The sequence below is a fragment of the Corvus moneduloides genome, chromosome 7 (genome assembly GCF_009650955.1).
Source record: "Corvus moneduloides isolate bCorMon1 chromosome 7, bCorMon1.pri, whole genome shotgun sequence".
NCBI classification, from domain to species: domain Eukaryota; kingdom Metazoa; phylum Chordata; class Aves; order Passeriformes; family Corvidae; genus Corvus; species Corvus moneduloides.
Genome location: NC_045482.1, coordinates 20,974,331 through 20,999,699, shown reverse-complemented (window position 1 = coordinate 20,999,699; position 25,369 = coordinate 20,974,331). Strand labels below are relative to the sequence as shown.

General features: G+C 38.4%; 1 protein-coding gene across 7 annotated transcripts in view; it reads left to right on the top strand.

The window, feature by feature from the left end:
- The window catches only part of CSRNP3 (cysteine and serine rich nuclear protein 3), a 106,971-nt gene that overhangs the window by 18,887 nt on the left and 62,715 nt on the right, over positions 1-25,369 (top strand). For 6 of the 7 annotated variants that reach the window (XR_004241448.1, XR_004241447.1, XR_004241446.1 and 3 more), the window contains exon 2: positions 14,286-14,457. The exons of the other annotated variant lie outside the window; for it this stretch is intronic. Coding sequence is in view for 3 of the 6 variants with exons in the window: in XM_032115416.1 (XP_031971307.1) it covers positions 14,286-14,457 (172 nt within the window). In the remaining 3 variants the exon portion in view is untranslated. The remainder of the gene's footprint in view (positions 1-14,285; positions 14,458-25,369) is intronic. 7 annotated transcript variants of the gene reach the window in all.

Here is a 25,369-nt window from a genome sequence, read left to right as displayed (position 1 = left end):
TTTAATAAATAGTTGAAATAGCTTGCTTCTGCAGAGTTTGTGTTAGCATCAGCTGTTAGTTCACACAGTCTGGAGATGGCAAGCAGCAAATAAATTGCTTAGTACAGAAAGCAGATTTGTTTATCAAGTCACATTATATGAGAATATAGGACTACAGGCAGAAATCCTGGCCCACTGAAACAATAGGATATTTTGATATTGGCCTCACTGGGGCAAGGTTTTCAATAAGCTCTCTACTGATTTACCTCTACATTTTACGTGTAGGAAATAATTGTTTTACAGGACTCTGTTTTGCTGGTTTGAAGCAAAAATATTAATTGATATAAATAAATTGTGATTATCATTGATTTGAGTGTATATATATTAATAAAATATATTTGTAAAGCTAAAATAGTGGAATTTAGTTTTAATAGATTTCAGAGATTAAAATCAGTAAATGCGTGAATCCATTTTTCTTGTATTCACTGAGTGAATTCCCTTAGAGCAGACCTAAAATTATTAAAAATTTGTGTCATAAAGAAAAACTGGAACAAGTCAGTAGAACTCTTACAAGTGCTAAAAAGACTGGAAGAAAGCTTTTTTCCGCTGTCCACTTATTTACCAATATTATCATCTGGAGTGGTGTCCTTTCTTCCTCACTGTTTCTTCAGAAAATGGAGCCTGGTATGTTTGCTAAAGAAACATCAAATTAAAAAAAAAAAAAAATCAGTAATTTACACTAAATGTCAGTGATTCACAAAATTATTCTGAAAGACTGATGAGCTGTATCTTTTTTTTTGGTTTTTTTTTTGTTACACTGGAATGTAAACACTGGTAAATAGCACTGACTGAAGTTGAGTTGCATCCTAACATTTGTTATTTGTAGGTAATGGATATGTATCTGAAAGCATAAGCTCAGCTGTTAAATTACAGTCTCAAATCTATGTATTCAAATCACTTTCCCCCATCAAATGAGAAATCTGACTCAGAAGTACTCCAGTAACAGAGAGGAGTTGATGAAAACAGAGATGTAGTTCCACATGTGTTTAAATTATTCTGTCTCCTTGGAAACACTGCTGCTGCAGATGGATTTGGCTTTTGGTGGCTAAAATATCTACCGCTTAATAATGACAGCATGAAAGATATTATTCAAAACTACTGTGCTGTCACTAGTTTTAAAGTTCACTAATGATTCAGGTATTCTACATGAACTACAGATTTGCATTTTCTGTCCAGCATTCACTGTCAGCTGCTGCCAGCATTCACCAGCTTCGTGGAAATGAGATAAGCTCATTAGCCTTGGTTGAAGACCCTGCTAAGAAGGGAGCATGTGAGTGGGAGGTAGACCTGATGAAGAGTTGGAAAGCAGGTAGAAAGTTGTTTAAAAAAATTCATGGTGGTGATACAGGTATGTGTTGTATAATATTTGAAGATACAGGCTTATTCCCAGGGAAGTCTAGGATAGAAAAGGTGTGGTTAAGCACCACCTTTGTAAGTTAACAATCTGTAAATTAAAGAATTTTTTTTTTTTTTATTTATTGCATTAGTGAATTCTTCCTTGTCAGTTGTATGTGCAGGTGACTGAAATATCATACAAACCATCTTAACTAAAATATTAAATTACCTTAAACAAAAGTCAAAACCTATATTATTAAAAATCTTTTTATAAGCAAGAAATAGCATTCACTTACTTAGCATTGCTAAGAAATTTCATCTTTTAAAGAATTAATTATTTTCAGTTAAGAATGCATTACCACTATTTGCAGCAGCTGGACTTAGTGATCCTTGTGGGTCCCTTCCAACCTGGGATATTCTATCATACTACTTTTTTTAAATCCAGTTCTTTATTATTTATGCCTTCCACATATCATATGTTGTTTTGTTGTTAGCTGGTATTCAATATTAATGAAAAATACCACTGCAGTTTTTTCTGTTTCTCCTTCTTTCCTATTGGATGACTTCCTGCTTGTGCCTAGAAAACAGAACAAATGACAAACACTTTCTTAGTGGGCTAAATAGACCCCTCTTATTCTTTTATTTTGTTGATATATGTATGATTTGTGGTAGTGATGCCATGAAGATTTTTTGCCTTTTCTTTTATTCCCGTTATATCTTTCTTTACAACTTCTGTATTCTTAGTGCTGTTTGCCTACATTCTTGGACTTGTTTGTTCAGCTAGGAGACTAAATGTTTTAGTAGCTTCGTAGTTAGATATGACAGCTGGTGAGGGGTCAGTAGCTCTGACCGAGGAAGAGGTGACCGGTCCGGAGAGATGGTCCCAAAAGGAATCGCCTTCCCGAGGCCCGATGTCTTCCCTCAGCTGCTGGCTAGGAGGGCCCGTGCAGAAGCTGTCAGCTCTTTGGTGATTGTCAGCTCGTGATTTCAGCTCAGCTCTGCAGGGCAGCCTCCAGGCCAAGCCAGACCAGAGAGAGACGAGAGGCCGTGTAGCTGTTCCACATTAAGGTAGCTTTATTGGTCTGTACTCCGGCGAAGGGGAGGCCAGGGATGGGCAGCTCTCTGCTCGCAGGGGCAGGGGGCTAGCTTTATAGGGATACAGGGGATGGGTGCCAGAGGGTAAAGGCCAGTGGGGTTACAAGGGATCTGCATAGGGTCTCCCAGAGGATTCTGGGTCTGTCTTTTCTCGCCATGAGTAAAAGGTTAGCTGCCTTCCCAGGGAGTCCTGCTGGGGGTTGTGCAATCTCTTATTTCAGCAGACATCCTTCCAGGGCAGGGGCTGGGCATACCCTACAGTTAGGGATCCGTGTGCCCAAGACCCCAAGGTCCTCTCCAGAACACATTCTGTAAACCAAGATAGAACCATCCAAGGGAAGGCTCCTTGGGGAGGGGGGCTCACTAAAGCCTCTCATTGGGGAATTTTTGATAGATATGCTAATTAGTAAGATCTATAATGTTATACCAGATCTTTTGGAGGTGTGCATTGTGGTGCGCATTTCGGTGCACTCGACCTGGACGTGTGCACCTAAGGATCCTTAAAATAAATACCGAGGTAAAATCCCTTTTTCCCTTCTAACCATGTTTGACTCTTGATTTTAAGACCAGGAAAAGGCATCAGTAGCATATGTTAGTCAGCATGCTGATTCATTTTTCATCATTGAACAGGGAATTTTTTCTGTTATGAAGTGTCTTAAAGATAGCATTAAAATATTAAAAGGTATTGTTACACATACAAATAATTAATCCTCTGCAAATTAGTACTAAAATCCATTTTTAACTGGCAACACAAATACCAAAGGTCTATTAAAGTGAAAGCTGAATACTTGCTTTTGATTACTTGAAATCACAGAATCAATTAGGTTGGAAAAGACCTCTGAGATCATTGAGTCCAACCTATGACCAAACATCACCATTTTAACCAGACCATGGCACTAAGTGTCAAGTCCAGTCTTTCCTTAAACACCCTCTGGGCAGTTCTTTCCAATATCTGATCACCTTTTCTGTGAAGAAATTCTTCCTTATTCCAGCTTAAACCTCCCATGGCACAGGTTAAGACTGTGACCTGTTCTGTTGCTGGTTGCCTGGGAGAAGAGACCGACCCTCACGTGGCTACACCCTCCTTCCAGGGAATTTCAGACAGTGATAAGATCCCTTCTCTTCTCCAGGCTAAACACCCCCAGGTCACTCAGCTGCTGTCAACCAGCACCCCCCCGCCCCGGGTCCTTCTATGCTGGGCCACTTTCCAGCTGCTCTGCCCCCAGTCTGTGGCACTGCATGGGGTTGTTGTATCCTGAGTGCAGGACCCAGCACTTGGTCATGTTGAACGTCATGCCACTGGTCTGGCCCATTGATCCAGCCTGCCCAGGTTCTTCTGCAGGGCTTCCTACCCTCCAGCAGGTTGACACTCTGACCTAACTTCAGAAATTTGCTAATGGTAGACTCAATCCCCTCATCAAGACCATCTAAAGCTATTAAACAGGACTGGGCCCAACACTGATCCCTGAGAGACATCACTCGTGGCTGGACACCAACTGGGTGCAGCACCATTCACCATCACTCTCTGGGCCCGTCCATCCAGACAGTTCTTAACCCGGCAAAATGAGTGAGAGGAAAAGATATGGTAGCTTTTATTCTGTATGAGAATAAAATATTAACATATTTAGAAAGCAGATAATTAAATGGATTATAGAAACTTTTCTGTGAGTCTTCTTGAGAATAATTTGTTTTCAATGGAGGTGAAAAAACCTGAGTTGCTTTAATTTTAAATCTCTTTTTCCAGTGTATATGATTTAAGATTGTATGGCGATAATAGGTAATCTAAACATTATTTGAGGAAGTAAAGGTGTGATACGTTGCTAGAAGTACATCTTTACATTTTATAGTGTTAGCCAAGTTGTGCCAATTTTACATGAATCCTTTGGGTTTTGGATATAGGACCAGAAGTTCTCATCTGGTAAAAATAGAATGAGAAAGTTTGTTGCATATTGCCTGTGGTGTCTAGGTTGTGAACGACAGTGATGATAACATGGAGGAAGTACTGCAGCTTTGTTTGTTTGTTTGATTTGTTTTGGCTTTTTTTTATAGCAAGTTGCAAACAGATGAGCTGAGGTTTCTGCCAGGCTAGATTTTTCCAGCAATTTTCAGCATTGCTTGTTCATGTGTGAAGAGAATTCTGTGCTGTACAGTAAATATTAGATCACATAGGTGAAAGCAATCTTACCATGTTTGCCATACTCCAAAAAACCTCCAAAATACCCACTTGTCTTGTTTCTAAACTGTAATCTCCTAAAGTTAGTCCTTTTTTAAATCTTGTGACATAGAACTAGTACTATTATTGTCAAAAGTTACGGCCAGAACAAGGTATGAAACCACTTGGATGTGTGCACACATCCTTCAGTACTTAAACAGTTAAACTGGAAGAGTTTGTTCCTGTCTTTTCAGAAGAAAAAAAAGAGGAAAACCTAGTTCAGAGTGAGTTTTGCAAATATGCTCCTATGGTTTTGTGTTACAAGTTCATAGTGCTGCTCTTGTGTTGGAACCCTGAGTTCAGAGAATTTCAACCTTTCAGTGTTGACAGGCAATGATCTTCAGAAGCACACTGCATTTGACCTGAGGCCTTGGGAAAGGCTTCCCAAATTGTGTGATAACACTGAGGTTGTTGCTGTGTAATTAAAAGTTATGTCACTGGGTGGAATATGTAGAGATGTAGAAAAATTAGGTTTATGGGATATAGTAACAATATGGAGGATCTTGGGTGTGGGTTTGTTCTTCTTTTCTCCTTCTTTACAAATCTGGGTAGTTTGTTATTGGTTCAAAAAACCCACAGTGCAGAACATGAATGTTTATTTTTTGGATTGTAAGTAAAAATAAATTAGATGGCATTCCATAATTGAGTAATTTGGACCTTAAAAGGCCTTGGAAGTTAGAACTCGGGGCCATTTTCACCTTGTTAAGTTAGAGGCACACTCTCTGCAGCTGTATTATAGATAAGACATCATAAACATCTAAGTCCAAAGATGAGCTCCGTGTCTCCTGCATTTTAATTCAAACTCTGAGTAAAAGCACTCATGAAACAGAGGCAAGGAAGAAAAGAAAAGAAACGGAGAAAATTAATACTCTTGGAGTTCAGATGTTCTGAATTTGGGCATGTTGAGTGTTTTTGTGAGTTTGTTTGTTTTGGTCGGTTGGTTTTTCAAAAATCTGTTAAACACTACATATTTCAGAGTAGAGAATGGCTGCCCCTGTGTCAAGATGCAGAGAACAAAGGGCAGAAAAGGAGAGCTGTTGAATTCACACTCTCTCTCTAGTGGCTTTGATGGCAATGGTGAAGTAGCAGCCAGGCTGTGTGTTAATGCAGCATGTAACAGGGAGATGAGTGGCATGTATTGGGGCTGGAGAGGTGGGAAGGCCCCTTTGGCATGTACCAGTCATGGCCATGCTGTACTTTGGCAGGAGATACACAAGATTTCCTGCCATGTTGTGCAGTTCCTCTGCAGGCAGGGCACAAGATTGATGTTCTTGAAAGAACAGTGTGGAAAATCAGCACTGAAATAGTATGAATTATAATTGCAGTGAGCCAATTAGTATTACTACATGGGCTAATCTGGGCAAAATTTATATTAAAGGCCACTTATTTCCAGCACTCAGGAAGTTGATAGCATTCCAGCCTTCATTACGGAGCTGGACCCTGCTGCCGTTCTTGCAGCTGGAAGCAACATAATGCTAAGCTGCTGTGCCAAATACACTGCTCCCTGTCTCAGAACCTAATTCCAGTTGCTGGGAAGGTGCTAAACAAGCCAAATGTTGTATGTCGTTTTGCAAAGAGGTACAATAAAGATGTGTTATTAGTATGCTCTCTTCCAGATAAAAGACAGACCAGTTCTTCCCATCACCTGCATGCTCACTCTGCTCTAAAAGTCTGTGTATCTGTAGAAGTCAGTAGGACTGCCTACTGTCAGTAGCAGTGGTTTTTGGTTTTCACATTTCAATTTTAGAAAAAGTTGTGACCTCTCCTGGCCAGACTTTTGCTGCAAGCAGTCCAGCAATACAGTCTAGTAGTAAGCCTTTTCTGGGAGCTTACATACAAACTTCAAAGTTTCTTCTGGGATACAGATAGTAATTTCTTTTTTCTTTAAAAAATGTAAAAGAAAATCTTCCACAGAGATTTTGGGTGAAGGAATTTTAATTGATGGAATTTCATCATGAAAACTCAAAACCTGTAAGAGAAGTGCCCAATACCAGGTCTTCAGTAGTGTTACCTGAAGACTTTGGAAAGCACTTTGACAGGTGCTGCTAGAAGTGTCCTAGATGACTTACATGGAGCCTTAGGCATTATGAACCTGAGTTTGTGACCCAGCTTCAGAATGTCGTTCTCCCGAATCTCCTGTTTTCCTCTAGGACTTGCTGTAGCAAGCTTAGAAAATTGTTATAAATAAAACACAAGCTCAAACTAAACAGCTTTTGTGGACAAATCTCATTTTGGCAGGAAGGCCCTCTTGTTGAATGCCTCTGAATCCCTTTCTACCAGGTTGCACCTTCATTGCTGGAGACTTGAATGCTGAGGTCCTGGTTGAAATAATACTGTCTCTTACTCATCTTACTTTGTTCTCTGCAGAGCATGCTGAGAGAAAATTTAAGAAAACTAGCATAGAATTTTCTTCTGTTGGCTGAATTATACAAGCATTTCATCGAACTGTTGACATCAGTTCATGTAGCTAAGAATTAGAAGGCTATTTCACTGCTGCTGTGTGCAGGAATCTTGTTTTGGGTGATGGCGAGGGGGATATTTGCATGCTTGGTTCATGTAGGACTGTGTGAGATGCTTTTGGAAGACTAAAGGAGCCAGATCTATCAGCATTTGTACTGCTTGTAGATGTGAGAGATGAGCATATGCCAGCATCGTTTCTGCATTTTAAATTCATTGCCAGTGGAGCTAGGTGGCATGTGTTAGTGTGTACAACAATGTGTAGGCAGTCTAGAAGATTAGTGGATCAGTACTCAAGTGTGAAATCAGGAGTACTGTAAAGTGATGGTATAGAAACCCTGCAAAGAGCAGACTCGGCAGGATTTGGCTTGCAATGCCAGAACAGATTCCCCAGGTTGAATTGCGCAGTCTTATCCTGCAGGATTTCCTTGGTGCTGTGGATTTAGCTAGGCTGGAGCAAACAAGCAGAGAAAGAATTTTCCTATTTTACGTTTGTGTAAGTTGACCGCTGCTGTGAGCAAAAATATATTAGTAAGATTATACTAATGGTATTCCCTGTGCCTATACAGTGTAGTCTCTTAAGTGGAGTTAGTTTGCTACGTGTTTTAAAATGTTACAGATTGTAGTACTGAAACTACCAGAGCCCACCTCTGGAAACTGGTGCTTATGATTAGAGCTGCCAAATACAGCAAAACATGTATTGCAAACATTAATTTGAATTCCGAACAGCTGTTTGATTCATGTTCGTGTACCTCTGTTGTTCACTGTTTGCAAGCATTCATGCAAATGGTTTTTTGTCTGCATTAATGCAGTTCTTTATGTGAATAGTCATTTTCAAAAGCAAGTAATAGTCTTTGTGTGAGTGATGATGTCACTCTAGGTGCTTTTGGGTTTGACTACCCCTCCCCTCCCAAATTTAAAACTGTCAGTTACACACAGAGCAGAATAATCCAGTGCATTATATGGAGCCAAGCAAGCACCTTGATTAGTTCACAAACATCTCTGCTGCTGACGTTTATTTAGCAGGTAAGAAAAATGTCTTTAAAAAAATGAAGCTTTGTTTGCAAGCTAAGAAAAAGACTTAAATTAAAAAAGAATATTAATCACAACAAATAACCCAAACATCTCAGCTTGTGAGCATCAATATTCATGATGTGACTGTGAAATTATTTGCCAAGTCTCTCTAGCATGTTATAGTACATGCTGACTGGCCAGTGGGTGGGAGTTGTTTGTGATGAGTACTTTGCAGTAATGTTTTATGTGCAACATCTGTTTTCTGCATCCTCCAGTTCAGTTTGCAGTCATTTGCATAGAAGTGGTTTATGTTCACAAGTGAATCTGTATTGCTGCTACAGACTTCAAATTTTTCTGTACTTTCAGTTGATGCATTTGAGACAAGGAAGATGCAGTGTGACACATAGGACAGTTTTTATTTAATGCCCGCCTTTTATGTTTATTTGTGGTTTTATTTTCAGATAAGAATTTTTATTCAGGTAGATTTTATCATGAAATGTGATCAGGTCTCAAGATCAAATTAGTACAAAATAAAGTTTCATAAATGAACCAAAGAAGTACGTAGTTGGATTTCTTATACGCTGTCCCCCACCCCCCTCCACTCCAAATGCCAGTGTGTTCTTGAGCTTTTTTCCTCTTGATTTTTCTGGAGCTTTAGTCAATAACTGATTTCTATAGTGAGGCTTTTCTCTAAATCATGAGGATATATAATTTGAATAGGGTTCTATTTTTTTATTTCATATCTATTTTTTATGTTTACTGCATATGGTACATGCGTGATGTTTATGTCTTCACAGGTATGCTCAGTACTTGTTCAGTGTCTCAGATGTTGTATGAGCTGTATACTTTAGCACTGAATTTTGCAAAACATTTTTTTGAAAATTTTGGCTAGGATGATATTGTTGGACTTGTCTTTGTGACTTGTCCTGATTTTGCCTGGGACAGAGTTCGTTTTCTTCGTAGTAGCTGGGTCGGTGCTGTGTTTTTCAGATTCAATATGAAAATGATATTGACAGCACGCTGATGATTTTGTTGTTGCTAAGTGGTGCTTGCTCTAAGTCAAGGATTTTTCAGTGTCTTATCCTCTGCCAGTGAGGAACTGCATAAGGAGCTGGGGGAAGCATGGCCAGGGAAGCTGACCCAGACTGGCCAAAGGGATAATCTGTAGCATAGAATGTCATGCCCAATATATAAACTGTCCATGGGCGTCAGTGAGATGCTGAGGATATGGCAACTTAAGTTAGGTTTTGTAGAACAAGTTTGGCAGTGTATGTTACCACAGTATCATAAGAAAAATTTTCTCCCGGGAGCACAGGTAATGAATACACTGTCACCTGTCCATTCACTCAGTAATTATAACATCACTCTTTTTAGGCCTTTCACTGGGATTTGGGGATACCTGCTATCTAAAGAAGATACCTAAAGGTCTGCTGCAGTGAGATTGTTACCAAGATTCTCTAACATTTCCAGCCTTTTTAGGTACCAGAGAAAGTCAAACCAGCCAGGCTTTTACATTATTTTACTTTGTAGGTTCCAGATAGTACTGTGAGAGTGTGAAATACATCTCCCACATTTACATGGGATTTTTATCTTCTAGTAATAACATATTGCCTCTGAAATTTTTAAATAGCAGGTGCCTGCCAGTTATCTGGCGTTGTAGGAAGGCAAAGCCTGTTGCCATGGAGCTTTGAGGACTTGCTTCGCCAGTCAGCATACCTGCAGCTAGAGAACTGGCTAAATGTTCTCATTGTAGGAGTAGTTTCATCAGGGTGGAGGAAAACTAGGAAGTGAAAGAGGAAAAAATGGATGGAGAGTGTTCTCACAGCCCATATCCATCATGTGCTTCTGCTGTGTCAAGTTGTCATTTTCTTGAAGAATCCTTAACTGTGTTAGGCAATTGGTGTTTGACCTGGAGCTCATAGCGATGTGTTAGCTTATTTTCCTTGCTTTAATACTGTTCCCTCTGTTTCAAATCTGTTTTGCCTTGCTGTGGACTAATGCCACACAAGCATGGTGAGAAGGATGGCAGAGGATGATGTATCACGTCACTGTGCAAAGATTTTTTTTGTTGTGAAGGATATATCTATCAAGAGGAAAGATTCCAGTGTCTGCTTGTTACTCATTTGTGTGAATCAGAAGGATGCTGCTCCAAATCAACTGTAGCTCCTAGACAGCTGTTTAGTAATCATCTGGAAAGGTTTGTTTCTAATTGAACCTTTCAAGCCAACTTTCGCCTCTTTTAACCACATGGATAAGTTTGATATAGAAGATCTCTTTACCTGTAGCTGGTGGTTGTTTTTCAGCCTCTGAAGGCTGAACCTCACTGGTATCTTAGTGGAAGTCCAAGAATATTGATTGACCATCCTGCATTTGTTTTTCTTAGTCATGTGCTGTCGTTTGGTTCCTATAGTCAGACATGGACTTCTGTGTACTGCCTTCTATGCATATGTACATTTGCTCACTTCTTTTCAGAGTATGTGTATTGCTGAAGTACTTCTGTGTATTTAAGAGTATTCCCATCCTATATAATGGCAGTCTCACGTACCCTAAGTGACTTGTGTTAGCAAAATTGTATCACTGCACGGTTACATTACCCTTATGAGTCCTCCTATCAGATATGGGGTTTATTTATAGTTTTGCTTTCCATTCATGTATTGAAAATTTGACTTGTATAAGTCTTTGGTGCCTTGTCCCATTAGACCTACCTCCAGGGTCTTCTGTTCAAATGTGGTTGGATTTGGATTTCTTTGTGACTGCAGTTGCTTCAGTTTGATTCCCCAAAATCTGAATTTACCTATTCAATTGTAGTTATGGTGCAGGACAAAGAACAATTCAGTTGAGTTCCCTGTCCTGGTTCCCTGATTGTGCACTTAGGGAGCCTTTAGTGATATCACTAACTTTGTGGCCTCACCACTGTAAGAAGTTTGACGGTTGCTTAGTCCTGTTGGTCTCTGGCATATATCCGTGTCTTCCACTGGGATATATCACACAGTGAGCAAAGAGCAAAATAATGCTCACATAAACAGCACTGGGCTGTGTGTCCCATGCTTATTATGGCCTAGTTCCTGGAGATACAGATCTTGCTCAGGTACTGATGCCTGTGTAAACAAGGCTATCAAATGGAACATGCCTTGTGCATGCCTGTGCAGATGTGCCCCTTTCTGAAGAATATTGGCTTATGGAGCAGCATCTGTTTATACAGATGTTATTCTAAAGGGATCTCCTGCTGGTACATAGTGTGTACAAACAGCTTTAGATACTCTCTAATCTATCTCTGTGATAGCCAAGCTCTTGAGTAATGGAAGTGTCTCCTTTCCCCTATGTAACATATTCCTGGGGAGACTTGATAACAGAGAGATGAGAATCAACAGATCTCAGGAAAGTGGCAACACCTAAATTTGGTCACAACTACTTTGTCAAACAACCTTCTCAGTAATCTTCCTGGAAGAGATGCAGAACAAACATCAGGCAACAGTCACACTCAATATATGTAATGGATAGCTATGCCTTCTTTGTGTTGTGGTGATACTCAGGTTCTGCAGTATCCCTGTACCCCCTGGCTTATCTTGATCAGCTAGCTATGTGTAGAGCTAACCCATGTCGTTTCCAAGGATCCTGACACCCATTTGTTACGGTTCATTATACAAATTATCTTAATGAAATGGCTTTGCTGCTACCAGGTTGTGGCACTTGTTGCAAATGTAGGCTGTGCTAAAAATAGGCAAATTTAAAACCCTTTGGTGTAAAAAATATTTGTTTCTGCTACTTGCTGGTAACAATTCTGGCTGTTGAGACTCTCACTATGTGCAGTGACTTTACTAATGTGCAAGACACCATTTAGTCATCCAGCCACTGTGTGCATGCACTAGTGGGAGACAGTGTCTGACAAAAGGGCTTTTGTCTGGAAGTCATCTCAGGGTATGAAATGAGTTCTTGCTCTCTGACTGGCTGCGCAGTAATGATGATCACAGGTATTAGGTTTGCCTTGCAGTGCAGTTATGACTTATGTTCTTTGGACCTGGAACTTCATGACTCGTGTAGCCACAATTTCAATGGGCGCACACATGGACTTGACTTAGGTCTCACTTGTACAATAAACTCTTTGTCAGCTCATTTTTCACTCTCTTCACTGAGATGTTTGAGTGTAAGCATTTTCTTTCTCACACTCCAGCTGCTTCTTTACCCTCTTCTACAGTCAAGCTATAATCCTGTGGATTTGATATTGCAGGCTGTTGCCATGGAAATAATGGTGATTTCACAATTTCAGTGCTGTAAGCACTGCAGGAGACAATGGAAAAGGTGGTTGGCAAGAGGTATAGTGAGGATATGGGGGACAGTTCAGAGGAGTTGTTTCTGAACCTGTGCTTGGGGGGTGGTTCTTTATAATTGTGGGGTTTCATTCTGTGTGTTTAGTTCTTTTATCTCTTTCTTTTTTCTCTTTTGTAAATGTGTTTTTATTAGAGGTTGGTTCATAAAAATGTATTCTTACATTTTTGCAAAGGTTATGATGCAAAGTGATTTTTGCAAAGTGATGCTAAATTCTCCTTTCCATGTCCTCAGAGTAAAAATACAGTGCTTTCTTTGCAGTTTATAGTAATTCATTCTTGGACAAAAGGGCAAAGGTTGAGATCTAAGCAAGTTTTGTTTGAGCCATATATTTAGCCTGAAGAAATCCCTTTCAGGAAAACATTTTTTTCATAAATAGTAAAACAAGCTGAGAACATCATGGTGAGCATATGTATTTAAAGCTGTCTGTGTGACTGACTGTATGAAACCCTAATATATTTGTTATTTAATTTTTAGTGTGCTCTGCATGCAAACAAGTTTGGTGCTGAAGATTATCTTATGCAGCATCTGTTCTTAGCATTATGTCAGGATTCCACATCTATACTGAAATCTTTTCTCTAAGTTATACACGTCCATAAAGGTAGAGTGAAGCTTACTGGAAGAAATAACATTTATAACTATGTTGTAAAATGAATTGAATTGGCAGCTTAACAAGCTGAAGGCAAGTGGCATCAGATGAGAATTTTTGATACTATAAGCTTAAAAGCATCAAACAGCAGCCTTTTTTCCCCAGCTATTTACAGCAGCATTTCACTGATTAGCATAGTCAGAGAGTAGATATTATCTGTAACTTTTAAGTTAAGATCTTAGAATTAATTTTCAGTCAATAGGATGCAATCCGTAATGAGGATGATAGTTTACTATTTTTTAATTAAAGATAGAGGAAAATTGTTTCAACCTATGAGATGTATTAAAATTATCTAAAAATTGCTTTAAAAATATTTTCATCCTTTTCTGCTTGGCATTCCATAAATGGAGATACGAAGATGAACTGCTATATATGAAAGGGAAACAATAAGGAATGTTCAACATGACTCTGGCTTTGTTGGGCAATATGATTAGGAAGTCAAGTTCTTAAGGATAGGTCCAGTCCTTTGATGCTTGTGTGAATGGAAATAGTCTACTTGTGTGCCAGTACTCATATCTAAATTTCAAAAATGCTAGGCAAGAAACATCTGAGTAAATTAAAATGACAAAATGAACCAAAACTGTGTACGCAGGGCCTGGCCTGGAAAAGTGCAAAGTGTCCCATACAGCTCTCAAATCTAACTGCAATTGCAGGCATTTGTTAGTACTGAGAATTACATAAATCAGACCTTTAAAATAAATCAAAAGAGAAATGAGTTTTTTTCTGAACTATATTTATTACAGAACACTTTCTGTCATGTAATGTTTCTTGGTGCCAAGTAAGTTTCTAAGTGTTGTATAATGGTCCATTTTTGAAGAATTACATTGGAGTATTATGCTTGATCTAAATTTGCTGCATAACTGAATGTAGATATACTTACGTATGAGATTGGCTATAGAATTTTTTCTGCACTGGTAGAATACAGGTAGCATTTACCTTCTCTCTTAAAGTCAGTGAGATGATAAATATACTGATGATAAGTTGTGGGGTTTTTTGATTCCTTCTTGGAAAAGTTTTGTACAGCTCTTGGTTAAGGAGCCATTTAGCTGCAGGTAGTAGTATCTGATTGATACGTGAACTCTTTCATGAGAAGTGGACTGGGAGACCTGCACGGTCGGCGGGTGTTTCAGCGCCTCATTGCCTCTGTTCCTGTTACAGGTGCATGTTGACAGCATTGCAGCAATGAGTGGGATTTTAAAGAGGAAGTTTGAAGAAGTTGGTGGAACCTCACCCTGTTCATGTGTGTGGGAATCAGATGATGACATTTCTAGCAGTGAAAGTGCTGACAGTGGAAGTAATGTCCATCCATCTGCTTCTAATCATTTTACTCGTAAGTACTAAAGGGGTGTGTAAGGCATGATACTGCTTCTTATACAAGCTAAGAAAGGTTCATTTTACTTGTTAGAAATACAGTGAAAGCTATCTGCTTTTATTTTGAAGTATTTTTTCTGTTTTATTCCATTTGCATGCTGGCACTGTGAGGAAGTACTTATTTTTGAAAAAAGAACTATTTCCTCTGGTAATTGTTTCTGTGAAAATTTTTACATTAGAGTGAGTTTCAGATGAAATTCCATGTTTTTGCTCTATCATTCACATCTAGTTAGTATGACACTTTTTAAGTATATAGGAGAATGTCTTCCATTTTGGGTGATGATTTGGGGGAAGGGGGAATACTGGCAGTAACTAATTTGGAGGCCAGAGTTGAGAGTAGTATACACAGTCTGTGACAGAATCTGATCAGTCATCCTGCCACCTGAGCCAATGCAGCCATACAGCTCTCAGTCATTTTCTTTCACTCATTACAGGGGTAAACAAAGGAATAAAATTGTAATCTGCCTGAGAGGGTATTTATAGTACAGTTACAGTAAAGTTTTATATAGGAACCATGGGTTTATTGGAGTGATCACTGTAACAGATTGCTACTTTCTTAAGATTTTTCAGAGGCTCTGGAATTTCTCATTTTGTATTAGAACACATCTCTTTACAACCAGATTCTGATAGTAGTGGTTTTCAGATTCCTGTTCTCTGTTGTGATTATTTTCTATTAGTCATCAGCTTCAGTAAAACCCAAATGCTAAATTTGTTAACACTTAAAAATCTCTAGATGTAAAATGGAAACAGTAAGAATATTTGCAAATAAAGATTTCTTGTGTGAGAGAGTTGCAGGGTTGGGTTGCATAATGTTTGATTATGAAGCAAAACAAGAAAACACGCCTTGCTGTTGCAGACAACTATCCTCACTAGTATATGCTGTACAAAAACCCAGCAGGCTTTTAGAATATGTAAGATGTTTGCTCTACCCTCATCTGTGTTCAGTGTAACATTCTTACCTCTCAGCCCACCTTATGAAGTAATGTGTTTATTCTGTACACATATTCTATGAAGTCTGGTCTCATACTGTGTGCCCTAAGCCATTCTGCTGTTCAGAAAAATCTAAAAATATTCATATAAATTCTTCCCACTCTTATTCATCAGTACATGTGCAGATTCATTTCTTCTCCAAGGGACTGCTGAGACACACAACAGCAATGTAAAAAATCTTCTATTATGTCATGAGCTTCAGTTAACTGTGTTAGTACAGAGTAAGTCTTTGTGCTAGTAGAATGTTGTAACAGTATTTTATAAGCTGCATGTAGATTAAGGCTGTTGTTAATAATTAATACCCAATATTATACATTAATATTTATATTTATTTTCCTGTGGTAGCCTGTCCTACACAAAAATAAATGTTGTGCATATCCAAATCAGTTAAATGATTACAGTAGCCTTATCTTGCTTTTCTTTTCTTCAGTGGCATCTATGGAAATGAATGGGCCTTTTTCAGAATTAAAGATACAAGTCTGCATGCATGCGTACACATGTACATATATTTATAGTGTGAGAAAAGCATAACTATATATGTATATGTGCTTTTCAGATGACATATATATACCTGTGTTTGTGTACATACGTATGCACACGTGCAGTAATTGTGCTAATGGCATACAGAAGCCTTGAGTGCTATTTTAAATGTAAAGTCTGTGACAGAATGCCATAGAACTGAAGAGTGAGAAGCTACAGGGTTTTATACATATTTTTTGACTAGGGTCCCAGCTATGGTAACTGAAGAAATATATTTGTCTCTCTCCCACTGAGGTTTAGGGATTTGTGTGAATCAGATACTCTTCTAGTAAGAATCCTGCATATGATGCAGTAAACAAATAAATCATGCTGTTCTTTTTAAGGAGATTTGATTTGTATTTTTTTTTTTCCTTTTTTCCTTGAAAAGAGTTTATTATTTCACTCATGGGTTGTTTGCTGGTTATTTTACTGGAATCAGGATTTCACTTTAGTTTTAAATCAAAACTTTTTTCCTAAATTCATGGTTAGGGAAGTTAACAGGCGAATTTTGCTGTCTTAAACTTTATCTTAGGTGCAGGTAGGCTGCTGAAGCGTGTTACACACGAACTATGCTCACCCTACCATTAAATGTAATCCTTAAGCAGGGCGGGAATGGGGGTGTGGTGTGAACATCTGGAGTTGTTTAGCAGGTCTGGAAAGTCCTAGATTTGATCATGATAAAATGAAGTTTATTTAAGACAATTCTAGGAAAGCATAGGGAATCCAAGTACTTGTTTGCTCTCTATTCAAAATATGTGTACCTAGTTATTTTGAAAGAATAATTTAAAGGTACAGAGGGACAATACGTCAGAGGAAACCAGTTGAAACAGAAAGGAGCCCCTTAATTTCTCTGTAAAACTTAATTCAAGGCTTCTGAGATGCTTATTTTAATATCTGATTACTTCCACATTCACATTGCTGTTTCTCGTGTTGCTCGTAGTTAAGCTAATCAGTTTGCTCGCCTGCAGTGAGGCCAGTCCAGTAATATTCCTGTGTATTATGACTATTTTCTTTTCAGCAGGGTGATCTCTGCTTAAAGGGCAAGTGTTTGCAGTAAGGCAGCCCTGTCAGTTAGTAATTATGAAGTGTCAAGTGGTTCCAGTGAAAGGCAGGAAGAACTCTGGTGTTGAAGTTGGTCTATGATTTAGCTCTGGGAGATGGAGAGGGAAAGACTCTTGTAGCCTGTGTTAGTCAGGAGTAGAGTTATATTTTACAGAGTTTAATGTCATAGGGAAAAAGCCCGAGATAATGTTTGGAATGGAGCTGAACTATCTAGTGTGGGGCAGAGGCCTGCAGATGGAAGTCTTTTTCTGAACAGCTTTTGTAAGAAACTAATGACAATATAGATTTTTAAAGTGGTTTGTGTCAGTTTAAAAATGCCAAAAATGGGATCTCAGGAATGCTGAGAACACTGACCAAAGGTCCCTTCAGGCTATCTAAGATGTGTGATCAGAGAAATTCAGTCCCTTTATAGCATAAGCTTGCAGTGAATGTTTTCAGAAGAGTCTGCTTACTGTTAATGTAGCCAGTGTGTAGAGCAGGAGTGATAAATGCTATTACTTGCTATTATTTACTTTAACAGACTCTGAACAGATTATTAAAAACAATAATAATAATACCTGTTGTTATAATATTCTTTGTTAGGTTTGGGAAACTTGTTGACTCCCTGGTTAAATTCATAGAAACATCTCCAGCACAAAAATCTGAGCCTGCAGACACTTTCCATTGCCCTGTTATTATGTCATGACTGACTTCAGTTTTTACAGTTTCTATGACAACTGCGATTTTTTGATTGGTAAAGAATCAAGCACTAAAGGGTTTTTTGGAGCTGTAAAGTATTTTTCCATCAAAGGAGTAGAGTGAAAATATCAAGATGCTTTTTGCTAATCAGTATTGAAATTGAATTGCTGTCTAAATGTGGATACCTGTTTGTGGCATGCTCCACATACACTAATTTTTCAGATAGAGCAGATGAGAAAATAGCCCTATTACAGTTGCCAAATAACTTTCTGGAACATTAATGATAATTTATGCTTACAATTTAAGACATTCTCGTTTTTCAAACCATGTAGGTATTGACACTCCCAGGTTAAACCTTAAAGAAAGGTACTTTCCAAGACATGGTTCAAAGCAACACAACTGGATTCTTTTCTGAGATTCTTGGGCAATTTTTGTGAGTCATCAGCAAAATGGTACTTGGGAACTAATGATGAAATTACATTAGAGGGGAGTAAAAAAAAAAGAGATGAACAGAATGCACAGGTGAGCAATTTGTGGTTACTGGGGAAATAGAGAGAGGAGCTAATAAAGAACTTATCGGGGTGGGAAGACAGCTTGTGGACTATGTCATGTATGAAGGAGAAGAGAGAAGGAGGTTCCCTGAGATGAGGAGCTTGACAAGCAACAGGGTGTTTTTCAGTAAGAGCAGGAAAGCAGTGGAAACAGATTTTACTTGGTAAATATGTCAGCTTGCAGAAAGGGCTACAGATTGGCTGGCTCAAAACTGGGGAAAGGGGGAGACTAATGAACAGAATGAGAATGAGCCAGCTTATCAAGATCAAAGGAATTTAATGCTCCAGGAGTTTGCAAATTCTTAGTCATTGAAAATGACTCATCCTCTTTCACTACATTGATGTATATGGAACATATTTCAAAAACAAATTAGAAGATTACTGGGAAATGTTGATTTTGATTCTACAGCACATCCGTATCTGTGCTGCATTTATTAGTTAGAGAAAAGCACCTTGCACTCAGAACACATGTATAAGGCCTGGTCTGTATTCAGGAGTGTGTACTGTCAGCAGATCTGGAACCATCTTTTGCAGGCAATTCTTAGTTCATACATTCTAATGTATGGGATTCTATTTGCTGATCGACTGTTGTCTGTGATATTGGATAAAAATTAAACATGAGGGTTAGATATTGTCCTTGATTTGTTCTACAGAATTAAAATTTTACCAGATCATCCCTTAGCTACTGGTTTTAGATTTTTTTTATAGCAGTTGCTGTCTCTAGATGCTATTACAGTACACAAAATAATTTTAGTAACTTTACCATCTATATTATAAAGTCAAAGAATATAAAGTTACTTTTTTCTCTCACCAGTGACACATGCAATTTTAGAAATGCAAGATCATGATGACCATGGCTTTGTTAAAAAAGAGGGATGAACATACCTAAGCTCATAGATTTTCAAATTCTTTCAGAAGCTTTTCTTTTCAGCTAACTTCTGGCTTGGATTTGAACTAGTCTCAGCTAACATCCTTCTCTGGAGAAATGATAAGATTGGGAAGTAGATGAGTTTTATTTTAGTGAAGACTTGCTCCATGATCTTTGTCAAATAAGATCAGAATTCTAAAACGTTTTTCTAAGGGTAAAAAAACCTTAAGATGTCTCGGGTACTAAAAGTAGCTGTCCTTTTTTCAGGTACAAGGAAGCATTATGACAACATTTGGATACCAGTGAAAGCTGTGGGTGGCCTGATACCAGTGCATTAGCTTCTGTAGGGAAGTAATTGGTGAATCACATCACAAAGCAGGAAAAAATGGATTTTTCTGTTACCAGTTTATAACTATGAATAGATTCATTTTTGTCTGAAAGAAGTTTCATGCTTGCTTTCTCTAGACTGCTGTATCCTAATGCTCACTTTTACTCCTAGTGAGAGTCCCAGTGGCCTTCAGCAGCTTTCTTTGAATTGCCTTATGTACTCTTACAAAGCAAATGAAGCTTCAGAAAGATTATTGCAATATCCTGTCTCCTTATCTAGTGCCATGATTAGTACATATGCTTCATTTTATACTAGCTTACAGTGTTTCCTGCCAGTCTGTGTAAAGATGGCTTTAAAGACGTTTTGAAATTTAAAGTTAGATTCGGTGCTTTTAACAACGTATGTTGTCTTACTGAACAGGTTGGATGGGACCCTGAGCAGCCTCACCCTCATGGGTGGCATCCCTGCCTGGGGGTGGGAGGTTGGAACTAGATGATCTTTAAGGCCCCTTCCAAACCAAACCAAACCATTCTGTGATAGTCCATTACAGTAAACTTTATAACTAATTTCGGACTGTAGCACCCTCAGTGCAGGAGCCTTCGTGCAGTGTTTTCTCCTTACTAACTGTTGCTCTGCTGTTCTTTGCTCTGATTTAGCCAAGCACTAGTTTAGCAATAGGGATGACTGAGGGGAGTTAACTCCAGAAGGAAAGCAACATAAAGGCACAGATTCTACTGATAGTGGATCTTCTTTCAGAAGTTCCTTCCAGGGGTTTGTCCCTGCTCAAAGGTTTTTTCTCTATGGGTTGATACAGCTGTTGTTTGTATGAACATGCTGTAAGAGATCTTAAGTCTCTAGTAGTGAGCTGGGAACAGCCTTCTGTGGGGTTTGGCATGGTTGTTCTTTTTGTGGCTTGTTTTAATAGACTGGCAGTTCTGCTTGCAAAGCAGAATTAACAAGCAGATGAACTTAGTAGTTTTATCTTGGTGATTTCATAATGAAACCGTTCTAATGCTTACAAGAAAGATGCATCTGTATTTTATTTCTGTTTTCTGTCTTACCAGCTTTCAATGGTCGAGTTTTATATTCTGATTTTTCTTACATGATTTGTGTTGGACTTTTTGGCTCTCCTGGGGACCTGGACCTGCTTAAAATGAAAGCCTGTATCTGCATACAGAAAATGCAGAGTGACTTTCTCCAATATAAGACAGCAACCACATACAGTGAATGTATGACTGCAGGGGAGAATGAATCCATGGAAATTACTGACCCATGGGCAAAGAATTCAAGAACTTTGATTGAAACATTAGGGAAAAAGAAAAGTGTTCTGCTTGTTGGAGGCTGTATTGACTTCTTGCTTTCTTCTTCCTCTGTAGACCAGCCTCATCTCCCATGTGTATTGTAGTCTTGCTGAGATGTCCTGGTGCTCAGGGCAGTTCCCTGATGTGCACCAAGTGTGAAGGTGTATTGAAGGTCCTGATCCTTACAGGAATATAAAGAAATTGAATATCAATCCCCTCCGCTCTGCAAAATACTGTGGTGATGTTTTCAGCAGGTGTGGTTAGGAGACTATGAACAAGCTATAATTTCTTTGGAATTTGCCAATTCAGTGAATTAAAAACAGTTACATTAATTGTTTGATTCTAAAGCTTTCACAGCTGTCTCTCTTCCATGAGGGTTTGTTTGGCTTTCCAGCAGTCTTGCTGTGGTGTCCTGTGTTCATCTACCTGTTCATCTGTCTGTTTTGAGCTTTCAAGAATTTAGAGCAAGTGAGGGGATGTGATTCTTCACTGATGGTATTCAACAATATTGATCATCATTCTTTTGTTCACTAAATATGCCGCATTTTTGGTGTTCTGATTGTGTGAATACTGATGCTACCCTACCACAATGTATTTGTAGTACTAATAGCATTAAGGCATGTGGGTAGCATCCAGACCTCAAAGTTTGTATTTCAGAGTTTTTATAATACCTGTAGCAAAAAAAACCCCAAAAACCAAAACCAACCAAACAAAAAAACCCCAACCAACCAAAAAGAAAAAAACAAACAAACAAAAAACCCACAAAGAAACAAACCAAAAAAAAAAGAGAAGATAAGGAGCTCATTTAGTCGGAACTTACATAATAGTGGTATGACTTTTCTGGAGGGGAAAACCAGTTAGCAGTTATCAAGGACATTGGCTTGTAGTCCTGTTATTTCCCAGTTCACTATCAAAGCCAATTAAAACTCTTCTTATAATGTGGAATCTTTTGTATTTTAATGAACTCATCATCAACTATGTATGCCCCAGAGTAACAGTGGTGAGAAAGGGAGTTTCACCATCAAACTGATTGAAGACTCAATGACTTCATCCCAAATGAGGCTTCAACTGTAACTATCCATGGCTCCAGCCTTGTTACGTGACTCGTTTTCACTGGGTACTTGTGTGCAAAATAAAAATATGCCAAGCCACTAACCCCCCTTGCAGTGAAGGTACTGAATACAGTCACAGGACCTGCTTAGAGATTGTCAGAGACAGCTTAGCCTGATGGCAGTCCTTGTTGAATTTCTGAGTTACTGATGTTTAGTGAATTGCTCCATATAAATATTTTTTGTATTACACCTTCTTGTAAAGTTGTTTCTCTCCATTTTGGAAACTCCAGGCTTGAGATACAGACAAAGAACAGGTTTTTTAGTACTGAAAATTAGGGTTTTGTGTATTTTCCACTGGTTGTTTGAGTATTTTATTTAGACAAGGATATTAGGACATGCTTTTGAAAATGTTTAAGCAGGAATTTTGTTTGCAACTAAACTAATGTCAATTCCAAGCTCTTTCTTATTTTAATTGAGGTATGACTGCTAGCAAAGAAAGCAGCCATAGGCAGTGGTCATCTGTAGAGCAATAGTTCAGCAGTGGTTACTCTGGCAACCATAGGTGACCTACATTTTACCAAAAAAGTGATCTTGTGTCTTTTTTTTTTTTTTTTTTAAATGGACCCCACCCATTGACTTCTATTACTATTTTTAATCTTTTACACATTGTTTTACTTAAATAATATTATTAGTTTTGAGTGATTAGTGTGGAATGGACATAAAAAGTTTTGGAGCAGAGATACCATTTCATTGTTCTACTTCTGTTTAAAATTAGTAGCAATTTTTACCTTTGCTGTCATGTCCAAGAGTATGTTCTTAGGAATAAGGTAACACCATTTAATTAATTACAGTTGCATTTTAATAATGTATTATTTGTATGGCTACCAGTGTGTGGCTTATAATGGCTTGCAGTGGAAAGACCCATTGTTGAGAATTTATCTATTTCACTAACATTACAAGTCAGTAGGCTACGGTATGAATAAAGCTACCCAAACTTTGGACTTTGAATAAGCATCAAAAATGCTTTTGGCTTTAGTAAATTCGTCTTGTCATTGCCTTTAAGGAAGTGAGAATTTTCTCAAAAAATGAGAATATTCTGCAGACAGAAGAGCAGCTAGGAGAGATGAAAAAATGTGACATTTCAGGTAAAAATTGAGTTGACATTTTAAATTTCCATTTTTCACAATGAGATTAACACAGAAGGGTAGGTGCTGGATCAAGGAAGTCATTAAATGTTGTGATTTGTCTAGAATTTTTTTGCAGATGAGCCAGGCCTGTTTTTTATTTTGTTAAAATAGGTTCTTCTAGAAAGGATTTACTTTTTTTTTTTTTTTTTTAATTGGAGTGACTTCGGTAGTCTTCAGATAAATGCACTGTTTTACTCTGAATTGTTTATTGTGTTTTATAGTGGGAAGGAATCTTTAGTTTCACATAAATGAAAGAGAAATCTACAATAGAAACATTAGGGAAAAAGAAAAATATCATGATCAAAACCTTTTTTTCCTCAAATCATTTTGAAACCAAATTTTTTTTCATAACTTAATGGATCGCCTGCTAATTACTAAAACCCTCTCATAGCCGTGAGAGTCTATCATGGCACTTCGTGGGACTACTAAAGGCTGAAGTGAATCTATTCAGATCCATATTTTGCAGTTCTTCCTCACTGTTCCCATACATCATATGCATCCTGCAGCTGATAATGGAACCACCTTCCAATTTCTCCTATATTTTCTACTTTCTCCTCTCTGCCCACGCATCTTTTGTAGCCTGTTTATTGCTTTGAATTTTATACGGCCCACTCAGTTTCATCCATGCTGCACAGCATGCTTTGCACCATCACTTCAGTCATGTGTTATTAGATTAGCTATAGACTCATGTGTTTGCATACCTCAAAAAATAAAACATTTTTTATTTGTTATCTTCTTTTTTGCTTCAGAAAGCTTAAATTGTGTGCTCTATGTCCATCTGCATACACTCTGATACATGCAAACAGCAGCAGTACTATTGGCAAGAAATATTAATTACTTGTGTGAAACAGCAGTACTAAATGCTTTTGGGAGTTGATCTAGTTTGTCTTTATGATGCAGAATTTAATTATCACCTACACTTCTGTATCATGATCAAATACTTTTTTTCTCAAATCATTTTGATCCTAAAAATTCTTATGTATCCCTTAAACAGAATGTCGCAAGAGCAAGCGTTGCAGCCCTGATTCCCAAGAGGTGTTTCATTATTGCTGGGCAGGGCTTACACAGAGCCAAGGTCCCTTCTGCTCCTTGTACGGCCACGCTGGCGAGGGGGCTGGGGGTGCCTGGGAGGCTGAGAGGAGACACAGCTGGGACAGGTGACCCCAGCCAACCAAAGGGACATTCCAGACCACATGACAGCATGTTCAGCATATAAAGTGGGGGAGAGAAGGAAGAAGGCATTTGTCTTCCCAAGTAACCTTACTCTTGATGGGGTCTTGCTCTCCTGGAGATGGCTGAGTCTGCCTACCCATGGGAGGCAGTGAATCAGTTCCTTGGTTTGCTCTGCTTGCATGTGTGGCCTTTTCTTTCCCTGTTAAACCCATGCGTTTTCCAGCTTTTACCTTTCGATTCTCTTCCCAATCCTGCTGGTGGGGCAGTGAGCGAGTGGCTGCCCGGGGCTTGGCTGCTGGCTGGGGTTAAACCATGACAGGCACAAACAGGCATTTCTTATGGCAGAGCTGGTACTGTCACTGCCTTGTGCCACCAGTCCCTTCTACCTATATGATGACCACAATTTTGCAGTATGGATTAAATGTTAGTTTGTTTTTAGTTTTGCTTTTCTAAAAACTATATCCAAAAACGTCTTTTAGAAAGACATCCAACCTCACTTTAAGGACTTCAACAGATGGCAAGTCTGTCACCTGCCATGGTAAGCAGGATTAATGTTTAATTGTCCTTGCAATTACTGAATTTTGCCCTGCTCCGTGAAATACAGGAAGGTTTTCAGACTCCCTGTTGTGTCAGAGCAGAATTACCTCATGTGTACCAGAAATCAAATGTGCATACTGGCTGTGTGCTCAAAGGTTGTATGATCATTTATTTTTTATATATCAATATGCTGTTCTGAATTTTTTCACCCTGATATGGTAACTTGGTTTCATTGCAAACAAATGGAATTTTCTGTTTATTCTGTGAGTCTGCATCTGACATCACACAATTTTTGATAGCAATTCTAAGAGTTTGTTGGTATCATCTTAACAGTAACGAGACATGAATTTCATTTTTTAAAGTACAGATTAAGGAAATGTCTACAGACTGAAAACATGATTTCAGAGGTCTAAAAATCTCCTGAGAGAAACTGGCATTCTTTGAGATCACAAGGTCAGTAGTACAGTAGCAGTTATTCACGTGCATATATCTCTACAGTTATACAGGCCAAATTTAATTTTTGTACCATTTGATGGTACAAAACATGATGCTATATTTTACATCTCTGCAGAGATTTTGGTTAGCAATTTTGGAAGAACGTAAGTAAAAAAAAAAATCAGTTTTC